Genomic DNA, 22,115 nt, shown 5'->3' on the forward strand with positions numbered 1-22,115 from the left:
AAGAGCCGGATCTTTTTAGTGAGCCGAACCGAAAGAGCCGGATCTCTAAAAAGAGCCGGAAATCCCATCACTAACGGTCAGTAGTGATGGGATGTCCGGCTCTTTTTAGAGATCCGGCTCTTTCGGCTCCGAACCGGCTCTTCAGGTTGTTTTGTTGCTTTAATTAATTTATTATTAACAATAATATAAAATTATGCACAAAAGGAATTACTAACGTAAAAAAAAGTGGTTTTATTTATATATGTTTATATATAGATATATGCGGTGGCCCCTAGAGACAAAACACGTACAAACTCCAAAACACATTTCTAGCATGAACTGAACTTCCAAAGCAGAGCTACTAGATCACTTAAATTACACAATTGAAAGCATGTGTGTATTGTTTGTGTATTTATACACAGGCACTCATATATATTCAAATAATTTAAAAAAAAAAGTTCATTTACCTGTTATTACCACACACCAAATCCAGTCGTTGGTACTTGCTGGCTTGTGTAGCCACAAGATAACAAAGGCTCAACACTGTGCCCAGCATCCTGGAGCACTTCTGTTGTCTTTTGTACGTGTTTTGAGTTTTTATGTGCTTCTGAGTTTTTATGTGCTTCTGAGTTTTTATGTGCTTCTGAGTTTTTATATGCTTCTGAGTTTTTATATGCTTCTGAGTTTTTATATGCTTCTGAGTTTTTATATGCTTCTGAGTTTTTACGTGCTTCGGAGTTTGTACGTGTTTTTACGTGCTTCGGAGTTTTTACGTGCTTTGGAGTTTTTACGTGCTTTGGAGTTTTTACGTGCTTTGGAGTTTTTACGTGTTTTGGAGTTTTTACGTGCTTCGGAGTTTGTACACGCTTCACAGTTCGTACGTGATTTGAAGTTTGTATGTGCTTTGTCTCTAGGGGCCACCGTAAATATACTTTTATTTATTCACTCCACATAAAATGTAATAAATAAATCACATAATACAAAAATCAGCTATTCACATTTCAAGTTTTAACTATTTAAATTTTCAGCTTTTTCCTTTTACAAATTTAAAGTGAAAAGAACACAAAACACTGCAAACCACAACACAATTAAATATAAATTATAATATGAAAACAAACAGAAGATGCACATTCTCTGTCATATGGACCTGCATGAATAAACTTTCTGAATCCTTTATCATCTGCAACCGAAAATAGTTGTGGATGATTATATACCTTTCTAATGTGACGTTGTTGTCCCTGGCTCTTTCTCTGTCTCTCCCTCCTGCTCTGTTCCTGTGCTACTGCGAGTGTAACTACCGCCCCTCCCCCCTCTTCCCAGTGTAAAGCACAAGGCTTGCATGCTGAGTGAAGCGGGAAAAAAGTGCGAGAGAGAGCGGATGAGAGAAAGAATGTTTATATGTTCTCTCTCTTGCTCTCTCTCTATATATATATGTGTGTGTGTGTGTGTGTGTGTGTGTGTATATCATATATATTGTATATCTTTTGTATATAAACTATAAACTTTCATCTTCAGACAAAAATTATATGACTTAAATTACCAACAGACTGTCTACCAAGACAGTTCATTTAGTTGCCAAATCATAAATCAGTCTGTTATTTAGCTGAAATAAAATGTAAAGGCTGGTAGTCTGATTTAGTCATGTGATGTATGGTCCATCAGGGAACTCACACGGGGAATGCTGAAGGCTTTAAGATCAGCACTCTGCTCAAACTGACCGAAACCAAAGCCAACAAGTCGAGAGTCACGCTGCTGCACCACATCCTGCAGGTAATGCTGGGAATACTACGAATACTGGGGAATACTGCAGTATTCTCATAATAATTCAGTTGCTGCTGTTTGTGACCCTTAGGAGGCTGAAGAGAATCACCCCGACCTGCTCAACCTGCCCGATGACCTGGAGATCTGTGCAAAGGCTGCTGGGTAAACACATATAGGAGTTCAGTCACGTACAGACTGCTGGGTGGAGTCTGTGACGTGGTAGCTCAGGTGTTTCGCCTGCAGCGGTGTTAAATGTTGCCCTCTGACTCCACCTGCAGGCTCAGCTTGGACTCTATTCAGTCTGAAACAAAGACTCTAAACAAACGGCTGAAAAACTCAGAGAGGAGCGTTTCCTCCTCATCTGACGACATGAAGGAGCATTACCTGTCCACCATACAGGTGAGTCACTCAGGATGAGGCTGTCACCTTTACGGGCAGATAAATCCAGTCTGTACACTCACTGACACCGTTTTAGTGGGACAGACCTGCTGTTCCAGGTGAACTTACCTGTTGTTCTTATGTGGTGTTACCAGGAGAGCCTGCAGGCTGTTGAGCAGCTGCAACTCCTGCTGTCATCTGTGGAGGAGCAGAGGAAGCACCTGTCCGCCTACCTCTGTGAGGACAGCAGCAGCTTCTCCCTCGAGGAGCTCTTCAGCACCATCAAGGCATTCAGAGACCTCTTCCTTCGAACCCTCAAGGTCAGCGCCAATCGCAGTGCGGCTCAGTCTGCAGGACTCATACCCTGCCGCACGTTTGCATGTGTCATTTAAACTATGTCTCAGCCAGCCAATCGGCTCTGACTTGAACCGTGACAAAGTGTGGTAGCTGCCACACATTAGTCCTGTTTCCCTGTAAATGTTAAGCTCCGCCCTCTCTGGGGGGCCGGTTAGCCTGCTGAAGTTTGAACTGTGTGTTCCTTTTATTCTTCGATCAGGAGAACGAAGGTCACAGGGAGCAGGAGAAGAGGAGGAAGAGGTTGGAGGAAGGGAGGAAACTGAGAGAAGAAGCCCCCACCAGAAAGATCAGCAAGTCAGACACCATTATTTCACCTTAAATCCTCCCTCCTTAAATGGAGAGACAGGTGTCCCTCACCTGTCTCTCCAGGTGTGGCAGGTGAAGGACAGGTCAAGTGCAAGTGGAGAACAGGTGAGACATGTGAAGGGCCGGTGACGGACAGGTCGAGAATCAATAGCTGACATCAGCAACATTTTTCTGCAACAGTTTATCAGCAGCTGAATATTTAAAGGAAATGATGTGACAGCATCAGGACGAGAAGAAAGTTTGTAAAGATTAAATGCTGCTGTACCTGTGAGGCTGTCAGGTGATGCAGTGACAGCTTTCACCTGTTGTTTGTGACACGTGCGCTAAGCTCACAGGGGAACGTGTGTCTGTGCTGCAGTTAGGACAGACATGGCCAATTGGGACGAAGGATGCACCGTCGACAACCTGCTGGCCGAGATCAGGAAGGGCTGCAGGCTGAGGAAGACAAGCCCACGGGCAGAGCCGGACGGTGGGGTCGAAGGTGAGAGCCCGGCAGGACTTCTGCAGACTTTCTTGTCACTACTGCTCGTTTGATCAAGTTCTCCTTTTCAGGTCACCCCGGGGTCACGCAGATGTCACCGGCCCAAGATAAGCCAGATTTTCCCGAGAAGCCTCGGGAGGAGGTCCGGACTCCCACACATCCACCTGCTGGAACCAGACCAGAACCGGAGCCAGCAGAGCCAGACAGAGCTGCCTCAGAGCTCCAGGCCCTCTGTGAACGCCCCGCAGCTGAGGTCCAGGGTCCGGAGTCTGAAGTGGACACCAGACCGGCGCAGCAGGAAGTCCAGCACACAGCTAGTCAGCAGGATGTGACCCAGGTCAACAGGAGCAAAGATCCTAACCCGGAAGATTCTGCTCCCCGGAACGCATCAAACACCTTAGACACCAGCCCAGCAGGTAGAGTGAGGCGCTGTGCTCTCTGCTTCAGGCTTTGAGCACGCTCAGTGCTGCTGTTTGTTTCTGAAACATGGAAATTTTAATGCTTCCTGTCCCACAGCCCACCCACACAGATCAAGTTGTGTTCAGTGTTTGCAGCAGAGTGACGGAGACTCGGCCGCAGATTACAGTTGAGTGGAGTCGAGATTGCCATACCATGGTGATGTAGCCGGGTCAGTCTGGCTGTTGTGATGTAGCTCTGAGTCTATGAGGTCACTTCCTGTTCCTGAACATTAGTGTTTCCTGTGACATGGTGAGCTGAGGCTCAGGCTGTAAGGTCTCATCAAGACGATGATAGAACATCCTTTAGTGTTGATGATGAAATAAGCTTTATATCTAGAAACCGACCAATCGTATCCTCTCTTTGATCTCCAGAAGGCCACACAGGAAGAAAGCGTTTGAAGAAAAAGAAAAAATGCATCCTTCAGTGAGGTGAGCTCACCTGCAGCTGTGCATAAATCCACGTCAGCGGCGATTCACTGCTGTCCTTCACTCTAAAGCATTTCATTGGTCGAAATGTTTTTATGTTGTGGGATTTAAGGTCTTTTTTTAAATATCATTTATTATTTTATTCTTCTTCTATGGTTCCAGGTACATGGGTCAGGACTTGTTTCTGTGGCGACAGGACTGGACCTGCAGGAGAACAAAGTGTTTAACCCTCTGTAGAACCTGGGACCATTTCGTGGCCTTTGCGTTTTTTAATTCCACACCATTTCCACTGTGTTTTACGGAAGAGGATTAGGGCCACTGGAAAAAAAAAGGAAAGAATTCTGACTTTAATCTCAGAATTCTGAAAAAAAGAAGTCAGAATTCTGAGATTAAAGTCAGAATCCTGAAAAAAAGAAGTCAGAATTCTGACTTTTTTCAGAATTCTGAGAAAAAAGTCAGAATTCTGAGATTAAAGTCAGAATTCTGAGATTAAAGTCAGAATTCTGACTTTAATCTCAGAATTCTGAAAAAAAGAAGTCAGAATTCTGAGATTAAAGTCAGAATCCTGAAAAAAAGAAGTCAGAATTCTGAGATTAAAGTCAGAATTCTGACTTTTTTCAGAATTCTGAGAAAAAAGTCAGAATTCTGAGATTAAAGTCAGAATTCTGACTTTAATCTCAGAATTCTGAAAAAAAGAAGTCAGAATTCTGACTTTTTTCAGAATTCTGAGAAAAAAGTCAGAATTCTGAGATTAAATTCAGAATTCTGACTTTAATCTCAGAAAAAAAAAAAGTCAGAATTCTGAGATTAAAGTCAGAATTCTGACCGAAACCAAAGCCAACAAGTCGAGAGTCACGCTGCTGCACCACATCCTGCAGGTAATGCTGGGAATACTACGAATACTGGGGAATACTGCAGTATTCTCATAATAATTCAGTTGCTGCTGTTTGTGACCCTTAGGAGGCTGAAGAGAATCACCCCGACCTGCTCAACCTGCCCGATGACCTGGAGATCTGTGCAAAGACTGCTGGGTAAACACATATAGGAGTTCAGTCACGTACAGACTGCTGGGTGGAGTCTGTGACGTGGTAGCTCAGGTGTTTCGCCTGCAGCGGTGTTAAATGTTGCCCTCTGACTCCACCTGCAGGCTCAGCTTGGACTCTATTCAGTCTGAAACAAAGACTCTAAACAAACGGCTGAAAAACTCAGAGAGGAGCGTTTCCTCCTCATCTGACGACATGAAGGAGCAGTACCTGTCCACCATACAGGTGAGTCACTCAGGATGAGGCTGTCACCTTTACGGGCAGATAAATCCAGTCTGTACACTCACTGACACCGTTTTAGTGGGACAGACCTGCTGTTCCAGGTGAACTTACCTGTTGTTCTTATGTGGTGTTACCAGGAGAGCCTGCAGGCTGTTGAGCAGCTGCAACTCCTGCTGTCATCTGTGGAGGAGCAGAGGAAGCACCTGTCCGCCTACCTCTGTGAGGACAGCAGCAGCTTCTCCCTCGAAGAGCTCTTCAGCACCATCAAGGCATTCAGAGACCTCTTCCTTCGAACCCTCAAGGTCAGCGCCAATCGCAGTGCGGCTCAGTCTGCAGGACTCATACCCTGCCGCACGTTTGCATGTGTCATTTAAACTATGTCTCAGCCAGCCAATCGGCTCTGACTTGAACCGTGACAAAGTGTGGTAGCTGCCACACATTAGTCCTGTTTCCCTGTAAATGTTAAGCTCCGCCCTCTCTGGGGGGCCGGTTAGCCTGCTGAAGTTTGAACTGTGTGTTCCTTTTATTCTTCGATCAGGAGAACGAAGGTCACAGGGAGCAGGAGAAGAGGAGGAAGAGGTTGGAGGAAGGGAGGAAACTGAGAGAAGAAGCCCCCACCAGAAAGATCAGCAAGTCAGACACCATTATTTCACCTTAAATCCTCCCTCCTTAAATGGAGAGACAGGTGTCCCTCACCTGTCTCTCCAGGTGTGGCAGGTGAAGGACAGGTCAAGTGCAAGTGGAGAACAGGTGAGACATGTGAAGGGCCGGTGACGGACAGGTCGAGAATCAATAGCTGACATCAGCAACATTTTTCTGCAACAGTTTATCAGCAGCTGAATATTTAAAGGAAATGATGTGACAGCATCAGGACGAGAAGAAAGTTTGTAAAGATTAAATGCTGCTGTACCTGTGAGGCTGTCAGGTGATGCAGTGACAGCTTTCACCTGTTGTTTGTGACACGTGCGCTAAGCTCACAGGGGAACGTGTGTCTGTGCTGCAGTTAGGACAGACATGGCCAATTGGGACGAAGGATGCACCGTCGACAACCTGCTGGCCGAGATCAGGAAGGGCTGCAGGCTGAGGAAGACAAGCCCACGGGCAGAGCCGGACGGTGGGGTCGAAGGTGAGAGCCCGGCAGGACTTCTGCAGACTTTCTTGTCACTACTGCTCGTTTGATCAAGTTCTCCTTTTCAGGTCACCCCGGGGTCACGCAGATGTCACCGGCCCAAGATAAGCCAGATTTTCCCGAGAAGCCTCGGGAGGAGGTCCGGACTCCCACACATCCACCTGCTGGAACCAGACCAGAACCGGAGCCAGCAGAGCCAGACAGAGCTGCCTCAGAGCTCCAGGCCCTCTGTGAACGCCCCGCAGCTGAGGTCCAGGGTCCGGAGTCTGAAGTGGACACCAGACCGGCGCAGCAGGAAGTCCAGCACACAGCTAGTCAGCAGGATGTGACCCAGGTCAACAGGAGCAAAGATCCTAACCCGGAAGATTCTGCTCCCCGGAACGCATCAAACACCTTAGACACCAGCCCAGCAGGTAGAGTGAGGCGCTGTGCTCTCTGCTTCAGGCTTTGAGCACGCTCAGTGCTGCTGTTTGTTTCTGAAACATGGAAATTTTAATGCTTCCTGTCCCACAGCCCACCCACACAGATCAAGTTGTGTTCAGTGTTTGCAGCAGAGTGACGGAGACTCGGCCGCAGATTACAGTTGAGTGGAGTCGAGATTGCCATACCATGGTGATGTAGCCGGGTCAGTCTGGCTGTTGTGATGTAGCTCTGAGTCTATGAGGTCACTTCCTGTTCCTGAACATTAGTGTTTCCTGTGACATGGTGAGCTGAGGCTCAGGCTGTAAGGTCTCATCAAGACGATGATAGAACATCCTTTAGTGTTGATGATGAAATAAGCTTTATATCTAGAAACCGACCAATCGTATCCTCTCTTTGATCTCCAGAAGGCCACACAGGAAGAAAGCGTTTGAAGAAAAAGAAAAAATGCATCCTTCAGTGAGGTGAGCTCACCTGCAGCTGTGCATAAATCCACGTCAGCGGCGATTCACTGCTGTCCTTCACTCTAAAGCATTTCATTGGTCGAAATGTTTTTATGTTGTGGGATTTAAGGTCTTTTTTTTAAATATCATTTATTATTTTATTCTTCTTCTATGGTTCCAGGTACATGGGTCAGGACTTGTTTCTGTGGCGACAGGACTGGACCTGCAGGAGAACAAAGTGTTTAACCCTCTGTAGAACCTGGGACCATTTCGTGGCCTTTGCGTTTTTTAATTCCACACCATTTCCACTGTGTTTTACGGAAGAGGATTAGGGCCACTGGAAAAAAAAAAGGAAAGAATTCTGACTTTAAAGTCAGAATTCTGACTTTAATCTCAGAATTCTGAAAAAAAGAAGTCAGAATTCTGAGATTAAAGTCAGAATTCTGACTTTTTTCAGAATTCTGAGAAAAAAGTCAGAATTCTGAGATTAAAGTCAGAATTCTGAGATTAAAGTCAGAATTCTGACTTTAATCTCAGAAAAAAAAAAAAGTCAGAATTCTGAGATTAGTCAGAATTCTGACTTTAATCTCAGAATTCTGACTTTAATCTCAGAATTCTGACTTTTTTCTCAGAATTCTGACTTTTTTCTCAGAATTCTGACTTTTTTCTCAGAATTCTGACTTTTTTCTCAGAATTCTGACTTTTTTCTCAGAATTCTGACTTTAATCTCAGAATTCTGACTTTTTTCTCAGAATTCTGACTTTAATCTCAGAATTCTGAGATTAAAGTCAGAATTGTTTGGTTTTTTTCCAGTGGCCCTAATCCTCTTCCGTAGTGTTTAATGGAGTATAGCCAAATTTTCAAACATGTATTTTTTTTTCCCATTTTATTTTAAAATTTCAGTCTGAGTTTTTTAAATGAGCTTAAATGGCTGAATAAAAGGCATACATCCACTATCGAACCTCGTGGCCGATTTCTGCCCCTTGAAACCCATTATAAACGCTATTTTTCACTGCAAATTAATTACGGTCAAAGGGATCGTCGATGTTTAAGTTTCATTTTCATTTTGGAGGAGGCCTTAGAGTTGTAATTTTTTTATTTGTCCACCGGGTGGCGCCCTTGCTTCACATTTGACCCCTGCTGGAAAACAGCGGGCTGCTTAAACAGACCTGCGGGAAAGGAAGCCTGATTCCCGGCGTGCAGCAGCGGCTTCGCCCGCTGATCGGGCGGGACCATTTTCGGTCCCTAGGACCGTGAGAGGGTGCATTTTTTTTTTTTTTTTTTTTTTTTTTTAGTCAACAGGAAATGACGTATTTGTTGTCACGTGTGTGCTGGAAAAAGGAGTCCCCGGTGATCGTACCCCGGGAAGATGCACTTTTTTCGGCCTAGAGGAGCAGCATTTGCCGCCTGGAGAGCAGGAGCATGTGCAGAAGACCAACCGGAGAGTTGGTGAACAGGTTGGCAAACCATGAAAGCCATATGTGTGGTGCTTCAACAAACACTCGTCCAGAGTGATCAACATAACAGTGTGTCGGGTTGACTTTTATACAAACAAACCAAAAAAAACAAAAACATGTCATTGTGAAGCTTTGGCAAATACTAGATTGGTCAACTGATGTGCCGTAAGCATCTGTCAGGCTCTCTGACAGTTAGTTAGTGTTGCCTACAGTTAAAATATATAATTGTGGTGAAGAGTTAGTATGATTTTACATAAATGGAATCCACATTTAGGAGCCCTTCAGTAAATCCAGGCCAAGCTAAGAAGATGAGCAATGGGAGAAAGACCAAGGACAGAACACATGGAGATGACTGACCAGCGAGCTTTTAATGCTTAAATCTCGTCAAAGTAACTTTTTGTTGTGACTAAATTGTAAAGAGGGATGTGTGTGTATAGAAAGATGGCTGTTAGAGTAGCAGATGTTTAATTTTGTCTAAATTCACTATTAATTTACCTAATCAATTCAAATCAGAGGGAGAGGACAAAGAGATTGTACAAGATCAGGAAGAACAAGGTGAGCCAAAGAGTGAAGGGAGATGGAAAAAACAATAATTATTTTTCACAAAATAATTTTACATACAATTCATGAATATTTTGTGTGCTTTCCAGTAGCTTGCTTAAAAAAGGCAGTGGACATTGTAAACATAACATACTAACATGAACTAGAAAATTATTTGCGAGCAAAAATGCAATGTGAATGAGACTAAAAGTGAAGAAGTCACTTGGATGAATGACGTAGCGTTTCTCCCACTGAAAACACAACGTCCAGATGAACACAATCAACCTTATTGCATACTCTGAAGTAGTTAAGTTTCAGAGTAGGGTAGGTTTGAAGAGATTTGAAGATTTTGCCATTCATTTGAATGGGAAGAGAAATTTTAAAAAGTTTAAAAGTTACAACAAAGAAAAGCAATAGCAGCGTAGTCCTGAATGTAAACTGTCAATGTAAAATCAGCCCTCTTACCAGTTTGCTTCTTGTCCAGGTGTATCGAGTTGCAGTGTGATTTTCCTTCTGTCTTTAATGAGTAATGGTACTTTAAGTGCTTGATGATTTGGTGGACTGACTGTGCTGCATGTAGCTATGAGACTGAAGCAATGTTGTGCATGTTTCTCTGCTTGTCTGCATTGCCACAAATTGTTCTATTTGGTGATGTATCATAGAACTGTACTATATAGTGTATGTAAGTTTGTATGTTTGCTAGTAACTACCATCAACCTAAGGTCTCAGCTAATTTATCTTTGCAGAGATGTTCATTTGATTGTAACAGCAGTAGGAAAGAGCAGTAACAAGAGTAGGACAGCTAAGCTAATTATGGCTAAACATTTGGAATTTAGTGAAAGCAAAAATGGACCTTGCAAAGATGGATAGGTTTATTTAGAAAGTCAGCTATTTACATTTAGTGTTCGTCCCAAGTAGGAGATTTTGAATTGAGTCTAAATTGACCGCAAATTTACTTAACTTGTTAAAATCAACCAGGCTGTTACTGAAGCAGTCGAGGAATTACCTTTGAGGTCTCAGTCATAGGTATTAATGCAAAATCTAACATTACACTAACCTTATATTTTTGTAAAAGGCAAAATGGACTTTTTTCCAGGGTGGGGGAGTGTTTCATGTCTGTAAGTTAAAATTGTTATTTTTGTTGTTTCCTGATTTCTAAGAATTGGGAGAACAATTACATGCTAACAAAATGATGCATTTTGGTTGCCCATGTTTGGTGTTGCTTTGGGCTTAGGGTAATCACTGACGATGACTTACACCTAAAAGAGCTCAAAATCAGAAAACGTTGCTCTAAAACATGTTGACATGGTAAATGAAAATGAACAATAATCAAAATTGATCATGCAAACTGAAAGACTACTTACTATGTTTCTCTTGTTACTTCATTAGCCTCAGTGTTCTCAGATCATTCTTTACATAAAAGCACCCAGTTGTCTTGCAAAGAATGTGTAGGATTAGTGAAATCACACACATTCGAAGATACTGGTAGTTATTGTTTCAAATGCCTATTTCATGACAACCAGGCTAAATTCATCTAAGGGAGTATGAAAGAGATTATCTGGATGCTGAAATGATTGGTAAAATACATTAGGCCAATAATAGTAGACCTGTGCTACATTTGTCCAGCTAGGCAACACATATTTCTGCATAAGAGATACATGAGACACCCTTTAAATAAGCAAATTTCATGTTTAAAACATGGAAATGCAGCCAAAATGGACCATACAATGGCCTCAGTGAACACATCGGCACATAAGTAGAGATGAGGAAACTCAGTCACATTAGATATTAATATTACTATGAGTAAATTATATATATTATGTATTCTGTTACATGGTTTAAAGAATACAATGTGATAATCACACATGAGAACGCTGTTTCCAGTTATACAAATATATTTTATTTCACTATTAAAGAAACCAATTATGTGAATAAAAGCTCACCACAAGAACATCTCCCAACCCAGTCTTACAAAGTTGCAGTCACAATAAAAACTGGGTATGGAACATGAACTGTTGGTGAGCTAAAAAACAATCCTGGTGCTGATGCTTGTCACTGAACGTTTTGGACAGAGCTCTTGATTGAAATGCCTACCGTTGTGTGTAGGCATTTCGGTCCAGATGTTATGGAGTTCAGTTCAGCTAAGATGTATTTCTAAAGCACCGGATCGCAAAAATAGCCGCTTCTCGGCTGTTTATATTGTAAGGTAAAGACCATACAATATAAGAGAGAAAACCCCCCAACAATCAGATGATCCCCTGTGAGCAAACCCTTGATGACAGTGTCTGTGAAGGTTATCAGTCATCAAGGCCATTGGTGACGGTGGGAAAGAAAAACTCCCTTTTAACAGGAAGAAACTTTCGGCAGAACCAGGCTCAGTGAGGGGCGGCCATCTGCCTCGACCGGTTGGGGGGGGGCACAGCTGTTATAACCCCTGACGCAGCATAGCTTCTAATTCTGAAAGATACGTAGATACCTTAAACCTGCACTCTATGCAGGACACCAAGCGATGACACAACTTGCAGTACTATAGGAGTCTATGCAGAAACAGTTTTCTCTCTTGAATCTCTGTAATTCTTTTGCTACTGAGTGTCTGGGTGCAGTCACTCATTTTGGGCCAATTAAATCAAATGAACTTCCATTGTCTGAGTTATAGCCCTATTGAACCTGCGTTAACCAGGTTTAATAGGGAGGGCCAAAGTCCTAGTTGTGCTAAATTTCCTCGAATTCTCCTCGGAGATTTTCGAGTAGCTTCCTTTGTTCTTGAAAGTTCTTTTCCATTTGTCTCATCGCTTCCCGTCCATTCCACATCTTTTTGGTAAGGTCGCTAACCGTATTTTCTAAGGCCTTATTTTGTTGTTTGAGTATGTCAACTTGGACATCGTAGTTGTTTATCAGATTGTTATGTGCTTCCTGTGAAACTTTGCAAACCCAAGCTCAGACTCCCAACGCCATGTCTTGTTTTCAAGGCTTCCTGTACATTACACAGATTTTTCTTGACAAGCTCTCTTTTCAGTGCCTCACATTCATGGCACAACAACTCCTTTTCTCTGTTGGTCTTGTTAAAATCATGTTGGTTGTCCTTTTCCATGTCTCCCACTTTTATAACCGAGCCTGTCTTGCTGCTTTGCATCTCTCCGATTTCTGCCTCCATTTCCTGCATCACCTCTTTCTATTGCAGGTCTCTTTTCCTCTTGTTTTTAGAGAACCCACGTCGTTTGAAGAGAACTTCAGCGTTTCTTTGGAGAATTTTGTTCTCAATTAGGAGCTCTCTTTTCACTGCCTCAAATTGATGGTACAAAAACTCCTTTTCTCTGTTGGTCACGTTAAAATCATGTTGGGAGTCTTTCTCAGTGGCTTTGGAGATCCGTGATTCTCCTTTCACACCCTCATCGTGTGGTTTCAGTTCTTTTTGAGAATCACCACTCCTTTTGGAAAGCTCCTGGAGGTCCTGTTCAAGAAGTTCGTTATGCCTCAATATGTCAATTTCATGTGCAAAGCATTGGAGTTCCAGGGTCTGTCTGAGCTGTTCACTGTCCGTTGTTTTGTTTTCCTCATTCATGATCCTTTTTCTTTCTTCACTCTCTTGTAACTCTTTAAAGGCTGTGTTTGCCTGATGGAGCTCAGTTTTAACAGCCTGTATTTCCTGTTGCATGTCATCTTTTTCCTTTTCAAAGTCCCTTTTCAGCTCACACATGCGTTTTACCGTCACATCATTTTCCTCTCTTAAAGACGGGTTGTCCTTTTCCATGTCTCCCACTTTTATAACCAAGCCTGTCTTGCTGCTTTGCAACTCTCTGATTTCTGCCTCCATTTCCTGCATCACCTCTTTCTGTTGCTGGATCTCTTTGGTTTTGGAGCTGTTTAAATCCTTTAGAATTTGGTTACAATATTCCAGCTCTTGAATTTTGAAGTGAATTGTTTCATTCTCTAGTTGCAGGTCTCTTTTCCTCTTGTTTTTAGAGAACCCACTTCGTTTGAAGAGAACTTCAATGTTTTTTTGGAGAATCTTGTTCTCATTTATGAGCTCTCTTTTTTGCTCCTTAAGGTCGGCGTTCTCGACTTTAAGGTCACGTATGGTAGAGTTTTGTTGTTTGAGAGTTTTATTCTCATTTTTCAGCTCTTTGATTTGCTGTTGAAGTTTTTCGTTCTCGGCTCTCATGTTGCATACAACAGGATTTGACAGACTCATATTTCAAATTGAAGTTGATGCTAAATCTCTGTACTAACTAAAAGATTTTTTAAAAAGACGGTCAACTGTGTCAGAAACGGAAGTTTCGAGTAGTTTAAGTGTTTTCCTGCCTAGTGAATTCTTCCACTCTCTTTGAAAGACTGACAAGAGTGAGAACCTCTCCCCTATTTATAGGTTTTCGGGTGCTGATGTCATAAAGAAGATCAGAGATCAAAGGGATTCTGGTGAAACGTCACTGTGTCTGGTCTGGGCAGTTCTGAATTGAATAATAACAAAATGACGGGGGGTGTGTCTGGTAGCCATGTGAAGACGTGTTGTACAGGGCTCCTCAATGGACTAACTTTTTTCATAATTCCATTGCTCCAAAACTAACGAACTTTTAACAACAGTACGATAACACGCCCGTGTGCTGCTCTGAGGCACTTTTTACATCTTCAAGGCTACGGTGTACGAAATATGAGCAAAACTAGATCGGGGAAAGAGCAGGCCGCAAAAGCCTCGGACCATGCTGAGGACAGACCGGAGGCACCACCCCATGACATGAGTGAGATTATGAGAGCTATTGCTAGCTCTGAAAAGAGGATATTGGACCGTATCGATTCAAGCACGAAAGATTTAAATGATAAAATAGACACAATCAAAGAAGATCTGGAGAAGCAAGAGACCCGTTTGGAAAGTGTTGAGTTTGCTTTGAATGTTGTATATTGTATAGCTTTTTTTTTGTTATACGTAAAATTGTATTGTATTTATTTAAATTTTTACTTTTTAATTATTTTATTTGCATTTTTTAATCACTAGGGTTTGAGAGTAACGAAATTTCTATTCTCTGTATGTCCTGTACATGTGGCAGAATTGACAAATAAAGTTGACTTGACTTGACTTGAATACTTCTTCAGTGGAGTTGGAAAACGAGGTTAGCAAGCTGAAATCGGACGTTGCTAAGTTGACCAGCAAGTTGGACGACATCGAGGGGCGACAACGCCGGTGCAATGCACGCATTGTAGGGGTGAAGGAGGGCTTTGAAAACACCGGGAAACCTACGGCAGCTATTGCTACAATGCTGAAAGACATACTGGGCCTCGACTTTACTCCGATGCTGGACCGCGCTCATCGAAGCTTGGGTCAACAGGGAAACTCCCCCAGGGCAATCGTGGTGAAGTTTCACTATTACCAAGACCAGAGATGGGCAGTAACGCGTTACTTGTAACGCGTTACTGTAATCGGATTACTTTTTTCAAGTAACGAGTAATGTAAGGGATTACTATTGCAAAAATGGTAATTAGATTACCTTTACTTTCCCGTAGGAACGCTGCGTTACTGCGTTACTAAAACCGTGAACTTTTTGCGAGAATGTCTCATGACAATGACGCAAGCGAGTGCGACGGCTATGGTAGCTCGTGTGTCAACAATAGAAAACATGGAGCGAGGGATAGAGTACGATCGTGCAGCATTTAATACTTGGAAATACCGACATTATTTTGAATTTGACTCTTTAAAAAGCGACAAAAACATAAGCGTACGTTGTACACTCTGCATCGGAAGAAAACTTCTTTCTACGTCGAAAAATTCCACTTCCAACCTGAGCAAGCACCTAGCACGCTGCCACAAGAATGTTAAATTGACAGAAAACCCCCAGGATCCCCTCACTGACGTGACCGCTTTGGCTACCACATCTACTTCCACCGGGCAAACCTGAGATGGACCCACTCCTGCTAAACAGGTTAAACTAGACGTAAGAGCGACAGGACTTAGTGCCGCTGAACTGAAGAAGCTTGTCGCTGCCTATATCGTCGAGGACATGTTGCCGATTTCCACTGTTGACTCTGAATCATTCCGACGCATCGTAGAAAAAATACCAACTAAAAGTGGTGTCAAGCTGCCCCAGAGAAAGTCATTTGTAGGATACCTTGAGAGAGAATATGACAAAATGAACTCTAACTTGAAGGCTACACTCGAAGAGGCAGAGTTTGTTTCCACCACTGCTGACATCTGGACGGTAAATAATAAAAGTTTTATGGGTGTAACAGTTCACTGGATTAATTCCACATTACAACACAACAAGGCCGCTCTAGCATGCAAGAGAATTAGAGGCAGCCATACCTATGATGTAATTGGAGCAGAGATTGAAGAAATCCATTCATCATATGGACTACAAGGCAAAGTTATTGCCACTGTAACGGATAATGCATCCAATTTTGCCAAAGCATTCAGAGTATGTCAGCCCTGTCATTTGGAGTCTGAATCTGAAAATGAAGAAGGTGATGACGAGGAACCGACCTTTACTGATGTCATAGAAGCTCTTTCAGCTGCATCTGGTGATGCACAGTTCAGCCTCCCTCCACACTACAGATGTGCATCGCACACAATTAACTTGATTTCAACAAGCGATGTTGACAAACATCTAAATTCATGTGCAGACACCAAGGCTGTATATAGGAGTAGCATTGCAAAATGTTCTGCTCTTTGGACTAAAGCAAGTCGATCAACATTAGCCTCTGAACAGGTGGAGGAAGTCAGTCGGAGGAAACTAATGGTACCGACATCCACAAGGTGGAATTCCCTGTATGAGGCCATTTCTAGAATCATCACAATTCCCTTGAATGAACTTAATCCCCTGTGTGTAAAACTGGGAATCAAGTGCCTTAATGAAAGGGAGTACCAGTTCTTGAAAGAGTACTGTACTGTGATGAAGCCCCTGACAGTGGCTCTGGACATCTTACAAGGGGATGAGTGCACCTACTGGGCTTTACTGCCAACACTCACAAGCCTGATGTCAAAGACCCTTGCCCTGAAAGATGACCTCTCTAGAATGACAGCCAGCCTTCCAGATGTCATTGTAAAGGTAAGATTATTATTAATTGCTTTGGGTGGATTTGTTAAATTTATTATACCATTCACAGTGGGTGGATGTTATACTTTGTTTTAAGCAGTGGGTACAATTATTAAAATGATAGAATAAAAGACCAAGTATTCACCCCTTGTTAAATATCAGGGACATTGATCATCATTAATCATGAATATTAATCATAATATCAACAAAAGCCTCAGCCAAAATTAAATCTCATACAGTATTGATAATAGAAAATATAGATGGTTTAGAGCTGTAAAGCCCACAAAATATTGACAATAGGTAATTATACAGTAAAATAATTTTATTCTTAGTTGCATCATATTGTATGTTACAGGCCATCAAGACTCGTTTTGATGCTGTTCTGGACAGCCAAGAAGTACTTCTCGCAGCGGCCACTTGTCCCAAGTTTAAACTTCGTTGGCTGAGAGATGAGCGTAGGAGAGAGTATGTGAAGGAGCTCCTGATAACAGAGTGTCGTAAAGCTGCTCCTGCAACTGAGAACACTAATGTGTCCCAAATCCCAGCCAGCCCAGCCGAAATGGACTTTTTTGAATTTCAGAATCAGCCCACAGAAAGCTTCTCAGCAGAAAAAGAAATAACTGACTTTTTAAGGTCAGGCTATGAGCTTGAGATTCTGAATCAGTTCCCAAATCTCAAAAAGATGTACATGAAATACAACAGTCCAACTCCATCCAGTGCACCAGTGGAACGGCTGTTCAGTTTAGGTGGATTGGTGCTTTCCCCAAAAAGGAACAGAATGTCTGATAGAAGGTTTGAGAAGCTTCTGCTGATGCGATATAACCACTGTTTCAGTCCAAAAGAAAACAATAAAACATAGGTCTTTTTCAGGGTTGCCACAAACTGAGACTGGATTAACAGCCTGAATGTAGCATGCAATAGCATTTTCTGTTTTTGTAATCTCAATATTATGCCTCTCTGCACTTTACCAACTGTTAAAAGATGTTTTTGTTAATTTTATTTATTTTATTTATTTATTTTTTGCTTTATTTATATGAAAAGATGTGTGTAGACACAAAAATAATTTATGTTATATGCTGGAGTATGCAGAAATACAGTTTAAGCCTTTATTTTCTTAAAATATGGTGTAATGTGCAGAAATATGTTTAACAAACATTTGTTAAACAAATTAACAAATGTTAAACAAATTTATTAAAGTCAAAGACTGTTGAATTTAATTTAATTTTTGTTTGATGCACTGTTTATAAAGTTAAGATTAAAAGTAATAAACAATTTTTTAAAAAGACACTTTTCCATTTGATTCACTTTTATATGATGGATTATGCAGAAAAAATAGCATTGGCCCAAAAGGTCTATTGCTTTATCAAGCATTCAGGTAGTGTATCATGTTTTTTAAAAGTAACTAAGTAACTAAGTAATTAATTACTTTTGAAAACAAGTAATCAGTAAAGTAACGGGATTACTTTTTTTGAGAAGTAATCAGTAATCAGTAACTAATTACTTTTTTCAAGTAACTTGACCAACACTGACCAAGACAAGGAAGAGGTGTTCCGAAGGGCCGCCAAGTTGCAGCCGTTGCTGCTGCAGGACATGAAGATAAGCATTTTTCCTGATTTTACAGCAATGGTGGCAAAGAAACGAGCTGCTTTTATGGAGGCTAAACGTTTGCTCCGAGGCTGGCGTTAAGTTTGGACTTTTGTTTCCAGCTGTTCTCCGCATCACTTCACCGACGGGACAGGACAATCGTTTCACCGACCCAGCGGCTGCAATAGACTTTATCAAAAAAGACTTACGACGGCCGTGAGAGGTACAGCCGTGTGAGAAAAGATAAGTTGGACTCCACATGTGTGATTGCTTGAACTCAAGGGACATAGTTATACGTCGGTGCTGGGGAGATGTCAAGTAAATAATTGGGCCATAGTCATAAAAGGCCGGAAGGTAGAATGATTTTTGATTTAATTGATTATGAATACTCTGCCTTCCTTCTTCGTTCCGATTTTTGATATGTTCGAGATATTGCTGTTATTCTGGGGCATTTGATTAGAATAAACACGGGGAAAGTGGAAAATATAAGTTTTGGAGTTTTGTTTAGTTATTAAATGTTATATATTTGCCCAGTTGAGGGGCTGTTTGAGGGTTAACAGTACGTTTAGTCACTGTGCTATCCTAGCCTGGAGGGTTGCGATCTCAGGGATAATAGTAGATCAGCATGGGGTTTTGAGGCTCGTTTTATTTATTTATTTTTTTCCCTTTTTTTTTTTTCCTTCTCCCCCTCTTTCTTTTGGGGGGGGGTTCCAGAGGTTGGGACATATTTTTTCTGCACCTGCATTTTGGTACCTGAATGGCAAGCTCGCAAAGTCATCTGCCTCTTCGTTTTATAACATGGAATGTTAAAGGTATAAATAATCCGGTTAAACGCACAAGGGTTTTTACTCATTTAAAATCATTGAGATCCGATGTTGTATATCTGCAGGAAACACACCTCCGATCAAGTGAACAAATTAAACTAAAAAAAACATGGGTAAGCCAAATATTTAGCTCAAAATTTGAGGATAGATCACGGGGTGTGGCTATTCTAATTAGGAAGGGGATTCCATTTATTCCACTATCAACTGTGGCGGATACCAGAGGGAGATATATTATTATACAGGGCAGGTTGTATGGGAAACAAGTCATTCTTGCTAATGTATATGGACCAAACTGGGACGACCCAAATTTTTATTGTACCTTTTTAAAACACCTGCCAGATTTAACAGAGTCCCATTTGATACTGGGTGGTGACTTTAACTGCGTACTTAATCCTCAACTTGACAGATCAAACCCAAAACCTGATAGCAAAATTTCAAAAGCGGGTAATGTTCTTAAATCCTTTATGCAATCTTATGCTTTTTTTGACCCCTGGAGGGACAAAAATCCTACATCTAAACAATTCTCATTTTTCTCACCAGTGCACCGGTCATACTCACGGATCGATTTTTTTTGTTGTAGATAGTAGAATTCTTCCCAAGGTTTTAGATTGCCAATACAACTCTATTGTTATCTCAGACCACAGTCCAGTACAATTAGATGTAAATTTTTATGAACGCTTAAGTCAAAAACCGGCCTGGCGACTTGATCCTTTACTCCTAACTAAAGACTCATTTTAAAAAAAAAAGGTCTCTGAGCAAATACAGTTTTTCTTAGAGACAAATCAAACCCAAGGGATGAAAATGACTGTTGTATGGGAGGCATTAAAGGCCTATCTTAGAGGCCAGATAATTTCATATGTATCATTTCAAAAAAAGAAATACTTACAACAAATGAACAACCTAGCCAACAGTATAAAAGAGATTGACTGCTTATATGCAGAAAATCCAACACCAGACCTCTATAAGAGAAAATTATTACTAAATTCAGAATACAAAATTCGGTCCATTCAGCAAACAGAACGTTTATTTTTCAAATCAAGGCAAAAGTTCTATGAACATGGGGAAAGAGCCGGAAAACTTTTGGCACATCAAATTAAGCAATCCATATCAGCTAACACGATTTCTGAAATCTGTAAAACCTCTGGAGAAAAGACGTCTGATCCGAAAACCATTAATGACCAGTTTAAAATGTTCTATTCCAATCTTTATACCTCAGATCCGGTTGATGAAAAAAAGATTGCTGAAACGCTTGATAGATTACCGATTCCACAAATATCGGTAAATGACAGAACAGAAATTGATAGAGAGATAACCATTAGTGAAATTGTCGAAGTAATTAAATCAATGCAAAGTAATAAGGCACCGGGACCTGATGGTTTCCCTATTGAACTATATAAAATGTTTATAGACAAACTAGCACCAATACTCAAAGATGTATACCAGGAAATATTCTATGGTTAAGTTTTTTTACAATTTATTTTCAGGAGAAACTTTTAACACCTTTGACGCTCTGATGAGAGATTACAATATACCAACCTCACATATGTTTAGATACCTGCAAATACGAAGTTTTGCAAAAGCATTGTTTCCTTCTTTCCCCTACCTACCTCCTAAAAATCAAGTGGATACCATTTTGGAAATGGATCCTTTTGGCAAAAGGAGAATCTCCACCATATACAAACTGATACAGAGCTTAAGGCCTATTACTTGGGGAAAAAACTAAAAATAATTGGGAAAAAGACATTGGGGTGGATTTATCTGATGATGAGTGGAGATCTTGTTTGAATCGTATACATACTTCCTCCCTTTGCATTCGCCATGGTTTAATTCAGTTTAAAATTCTTCATCGTCTTCATTATACAAGAGAGAGGCTTTCAAAATTTTTCCCAGAAGCCGATCCTGCCTGTCCCAGGTGTGGACATAATCCAGCAAATGAGGGTCACATGATGTGGTCTTGTCCGAACCTGGATAATTACTGGGGAAATATATTTAAAGTATTATCTCATATCAGTGCGCAGAATTTAGTGCTTGATTTCCGCATTGGCATTTTTGGAGTTATGCCATCTCAATACAAAATTAGTAAATCTCAGGAAAATGCCATAGCATTTGCTACATTGCTTGCCCGTAGACTTATTCTATTCCACTGGAAGTCTGATAAGGCTCCTCCACACATACAATGGTTAAAGGAGGTGCTTTTCTTTTTACCACTGGAAAAACTTAGATACAGAGTTCTCTCATCACAACAAAAATTCTCTGCGACTTGGAACCCATTTATTGACTATATAAAAACGTGTTTTCCAGATGTGTGACATACGTTTTTTGTCTGTTTTTGTTTTGTTTCTGTTTACATGAGCCTCGGGTGGGGGGGCGTTCTCTTTTTTTTGTTTTGTTTTGTTTTTTGTATAATGGCAACGTTTTCATTATGTATTGTGAAATGTGTTTATTATTTTTTACAAATATAATGCAATAAGGCATACGGAAAGACCTACCAGGGGATCGGTGGAGAAAAGAGGTCTCAAGTACATGGGATACAGGAGTAAATGGGTGGAATACCATGGACCTCTGTTGCCAGTGCACCTAAATCGCATTGACGAAATAACAAAAGCTCATATTCCTAATACCTAACCTAGCCAGATGCCAGAGGTCTTGATTCTCCCCACCTGACCCTCGAAGTACGTCGACCTTCTCCTATAAGCACAAATAGTGACACACAATCTGCTCATGATTATAGAGATAGCAATATATGGAGTGCTTATTTATCTATGTTTTAGAATGGCTCTTCATATAGACCCTAGTATTTTGGTACATGGAAGAGATGCCCCTACCAAATACACTTAGCCCTAACCTTAACCAGGCATCTTAATATCAGATAAGTGGTGTATACCTCTCCTCTCTCCTCCTCTAGTCACCTAAAGGGAACAAACCCTGATCGGGACACAGAATCCTAACCTCAACCAGAGGTAAATTAGGGATAAAAATCCTCTTTCCCCTTTTGATTTTTAATTCCCTACTCCATGATGCACAGTTATAAGGTCTAGATAGACCAACTTGAAAAGCATCTTACCTAACCTCAACCAGGGGTCCATTATAATAGGAACAGGGGTATTTGTCTCTCCTCCTCCCTCTCTCCCCTCCCCTTTTCCTCCCCTCTCCCAAAAAGCTATTTTGACTCAAACTCCCCCTAAGGGAATGGCTAGACAGATAATAAAACTCACGGCATTCATTAGACCTTCCTCCCCCACGGAGGAACTCAGGGAGGCAGTAAACCTGAACACGCAGACATGG

The 22,115-nt window shown here is 41.4% G+C and overlaps 2 protein-coding genes across 2 annotated transcripts in view; both read left to right on the forward strand.

Annotated features, from left to right (window-relative positions):
• The first annotated feature begins 1,629 nt into the window (after window positions 1-1,629).
• Window positions 1,630-4,633, forward strand: LOC146655221 (inverted formin-2-like). Its single transcript, XM_085427151.1, has 10 exons — window positions 1,630-1,749; window positions 1,832-1,902; window positions 2,019-2,139; window positions 2,274-2,438; window positions 2,675-2,765; window positions 3,140-3,262; window positions 3,334-3,678; window positions 3,779-3,847; window positions 4,093-4,149; window positions 4,309-4,633. Exons 1-9 carry the CDS (start codon window positions 1,630-1,632, stop codon window positions 4,146-4,148), a joined length of 1,161 nt encoding a protein of 386 aa, XP_085283277.1. The 3' UTR covers window position 4,149; window positions 4,309-4,633.
• Window positions 4,299-22,115, forward strand: part of LOC146655222 (inverted formin-2-like) — a 39,177-nt gene continuing 21,360 nt past the window's right edge. Inside the window, exons 1-11 of the mRNA XM_085428846.1 lie at window positions 4,299-4,316; window positions 4,908-5,024; window positions 5,107-5,177; window positions 5,294-5,414; window positions 5,549-5,713; window positions 5,950-6,040; window positions 6,415-6,537; window positions 6,609-6,953; window positions 7,054-7,122; window positions 7,368-7,424; window positions 7,585-7,875. Coding sequence (XP_085284972.1) covers window positions 4,299-4,316; window positions 4,908-5,024; window positions 5,107-5,177; window positions 5,294-5,414; window positions 5,549-5,713; window positions 5,950-6,040; window positions 6,415-6,537; window positions 6,609-6,953; window positions 7,054-7,122; window positions 7,368-7,423 — 1,176 coding nt within the window. The 3' untranslated portion in view covers window position 7,424; window positions 7,585-7,875. The remainder of the gene's footprint in view (window positions 4,317-4,907; window positions 5,025-5,106; window positions 5,178-5,293; window positions 5,415-5,548; window positions 5,714-5,949; window positions 6,041-6,414; window positions 6,538-6,608; window positions 6,954-7,053; window positions 7,123-7,367; window positions 7,425-7,584; window positions 7,876-22,115) is intronic.

The sequence above is a fragment of the Rhamphochromis longiceps genome, linkage group LG13 (genome assembly GCF_057381845.1).
Source record: "Rhamphochromis longiceps isolate RC_006_pf linkage group LG13, R_longiceps_female_GT1.1, whole genome shotgun sequence".
Lineage (NCBI taxonomy): Eukaryota > Metazoa > Chordata > Actinopteri > Cichliformes > Cichlidae > Rhamphochromis > Rhamphochromis longiceps.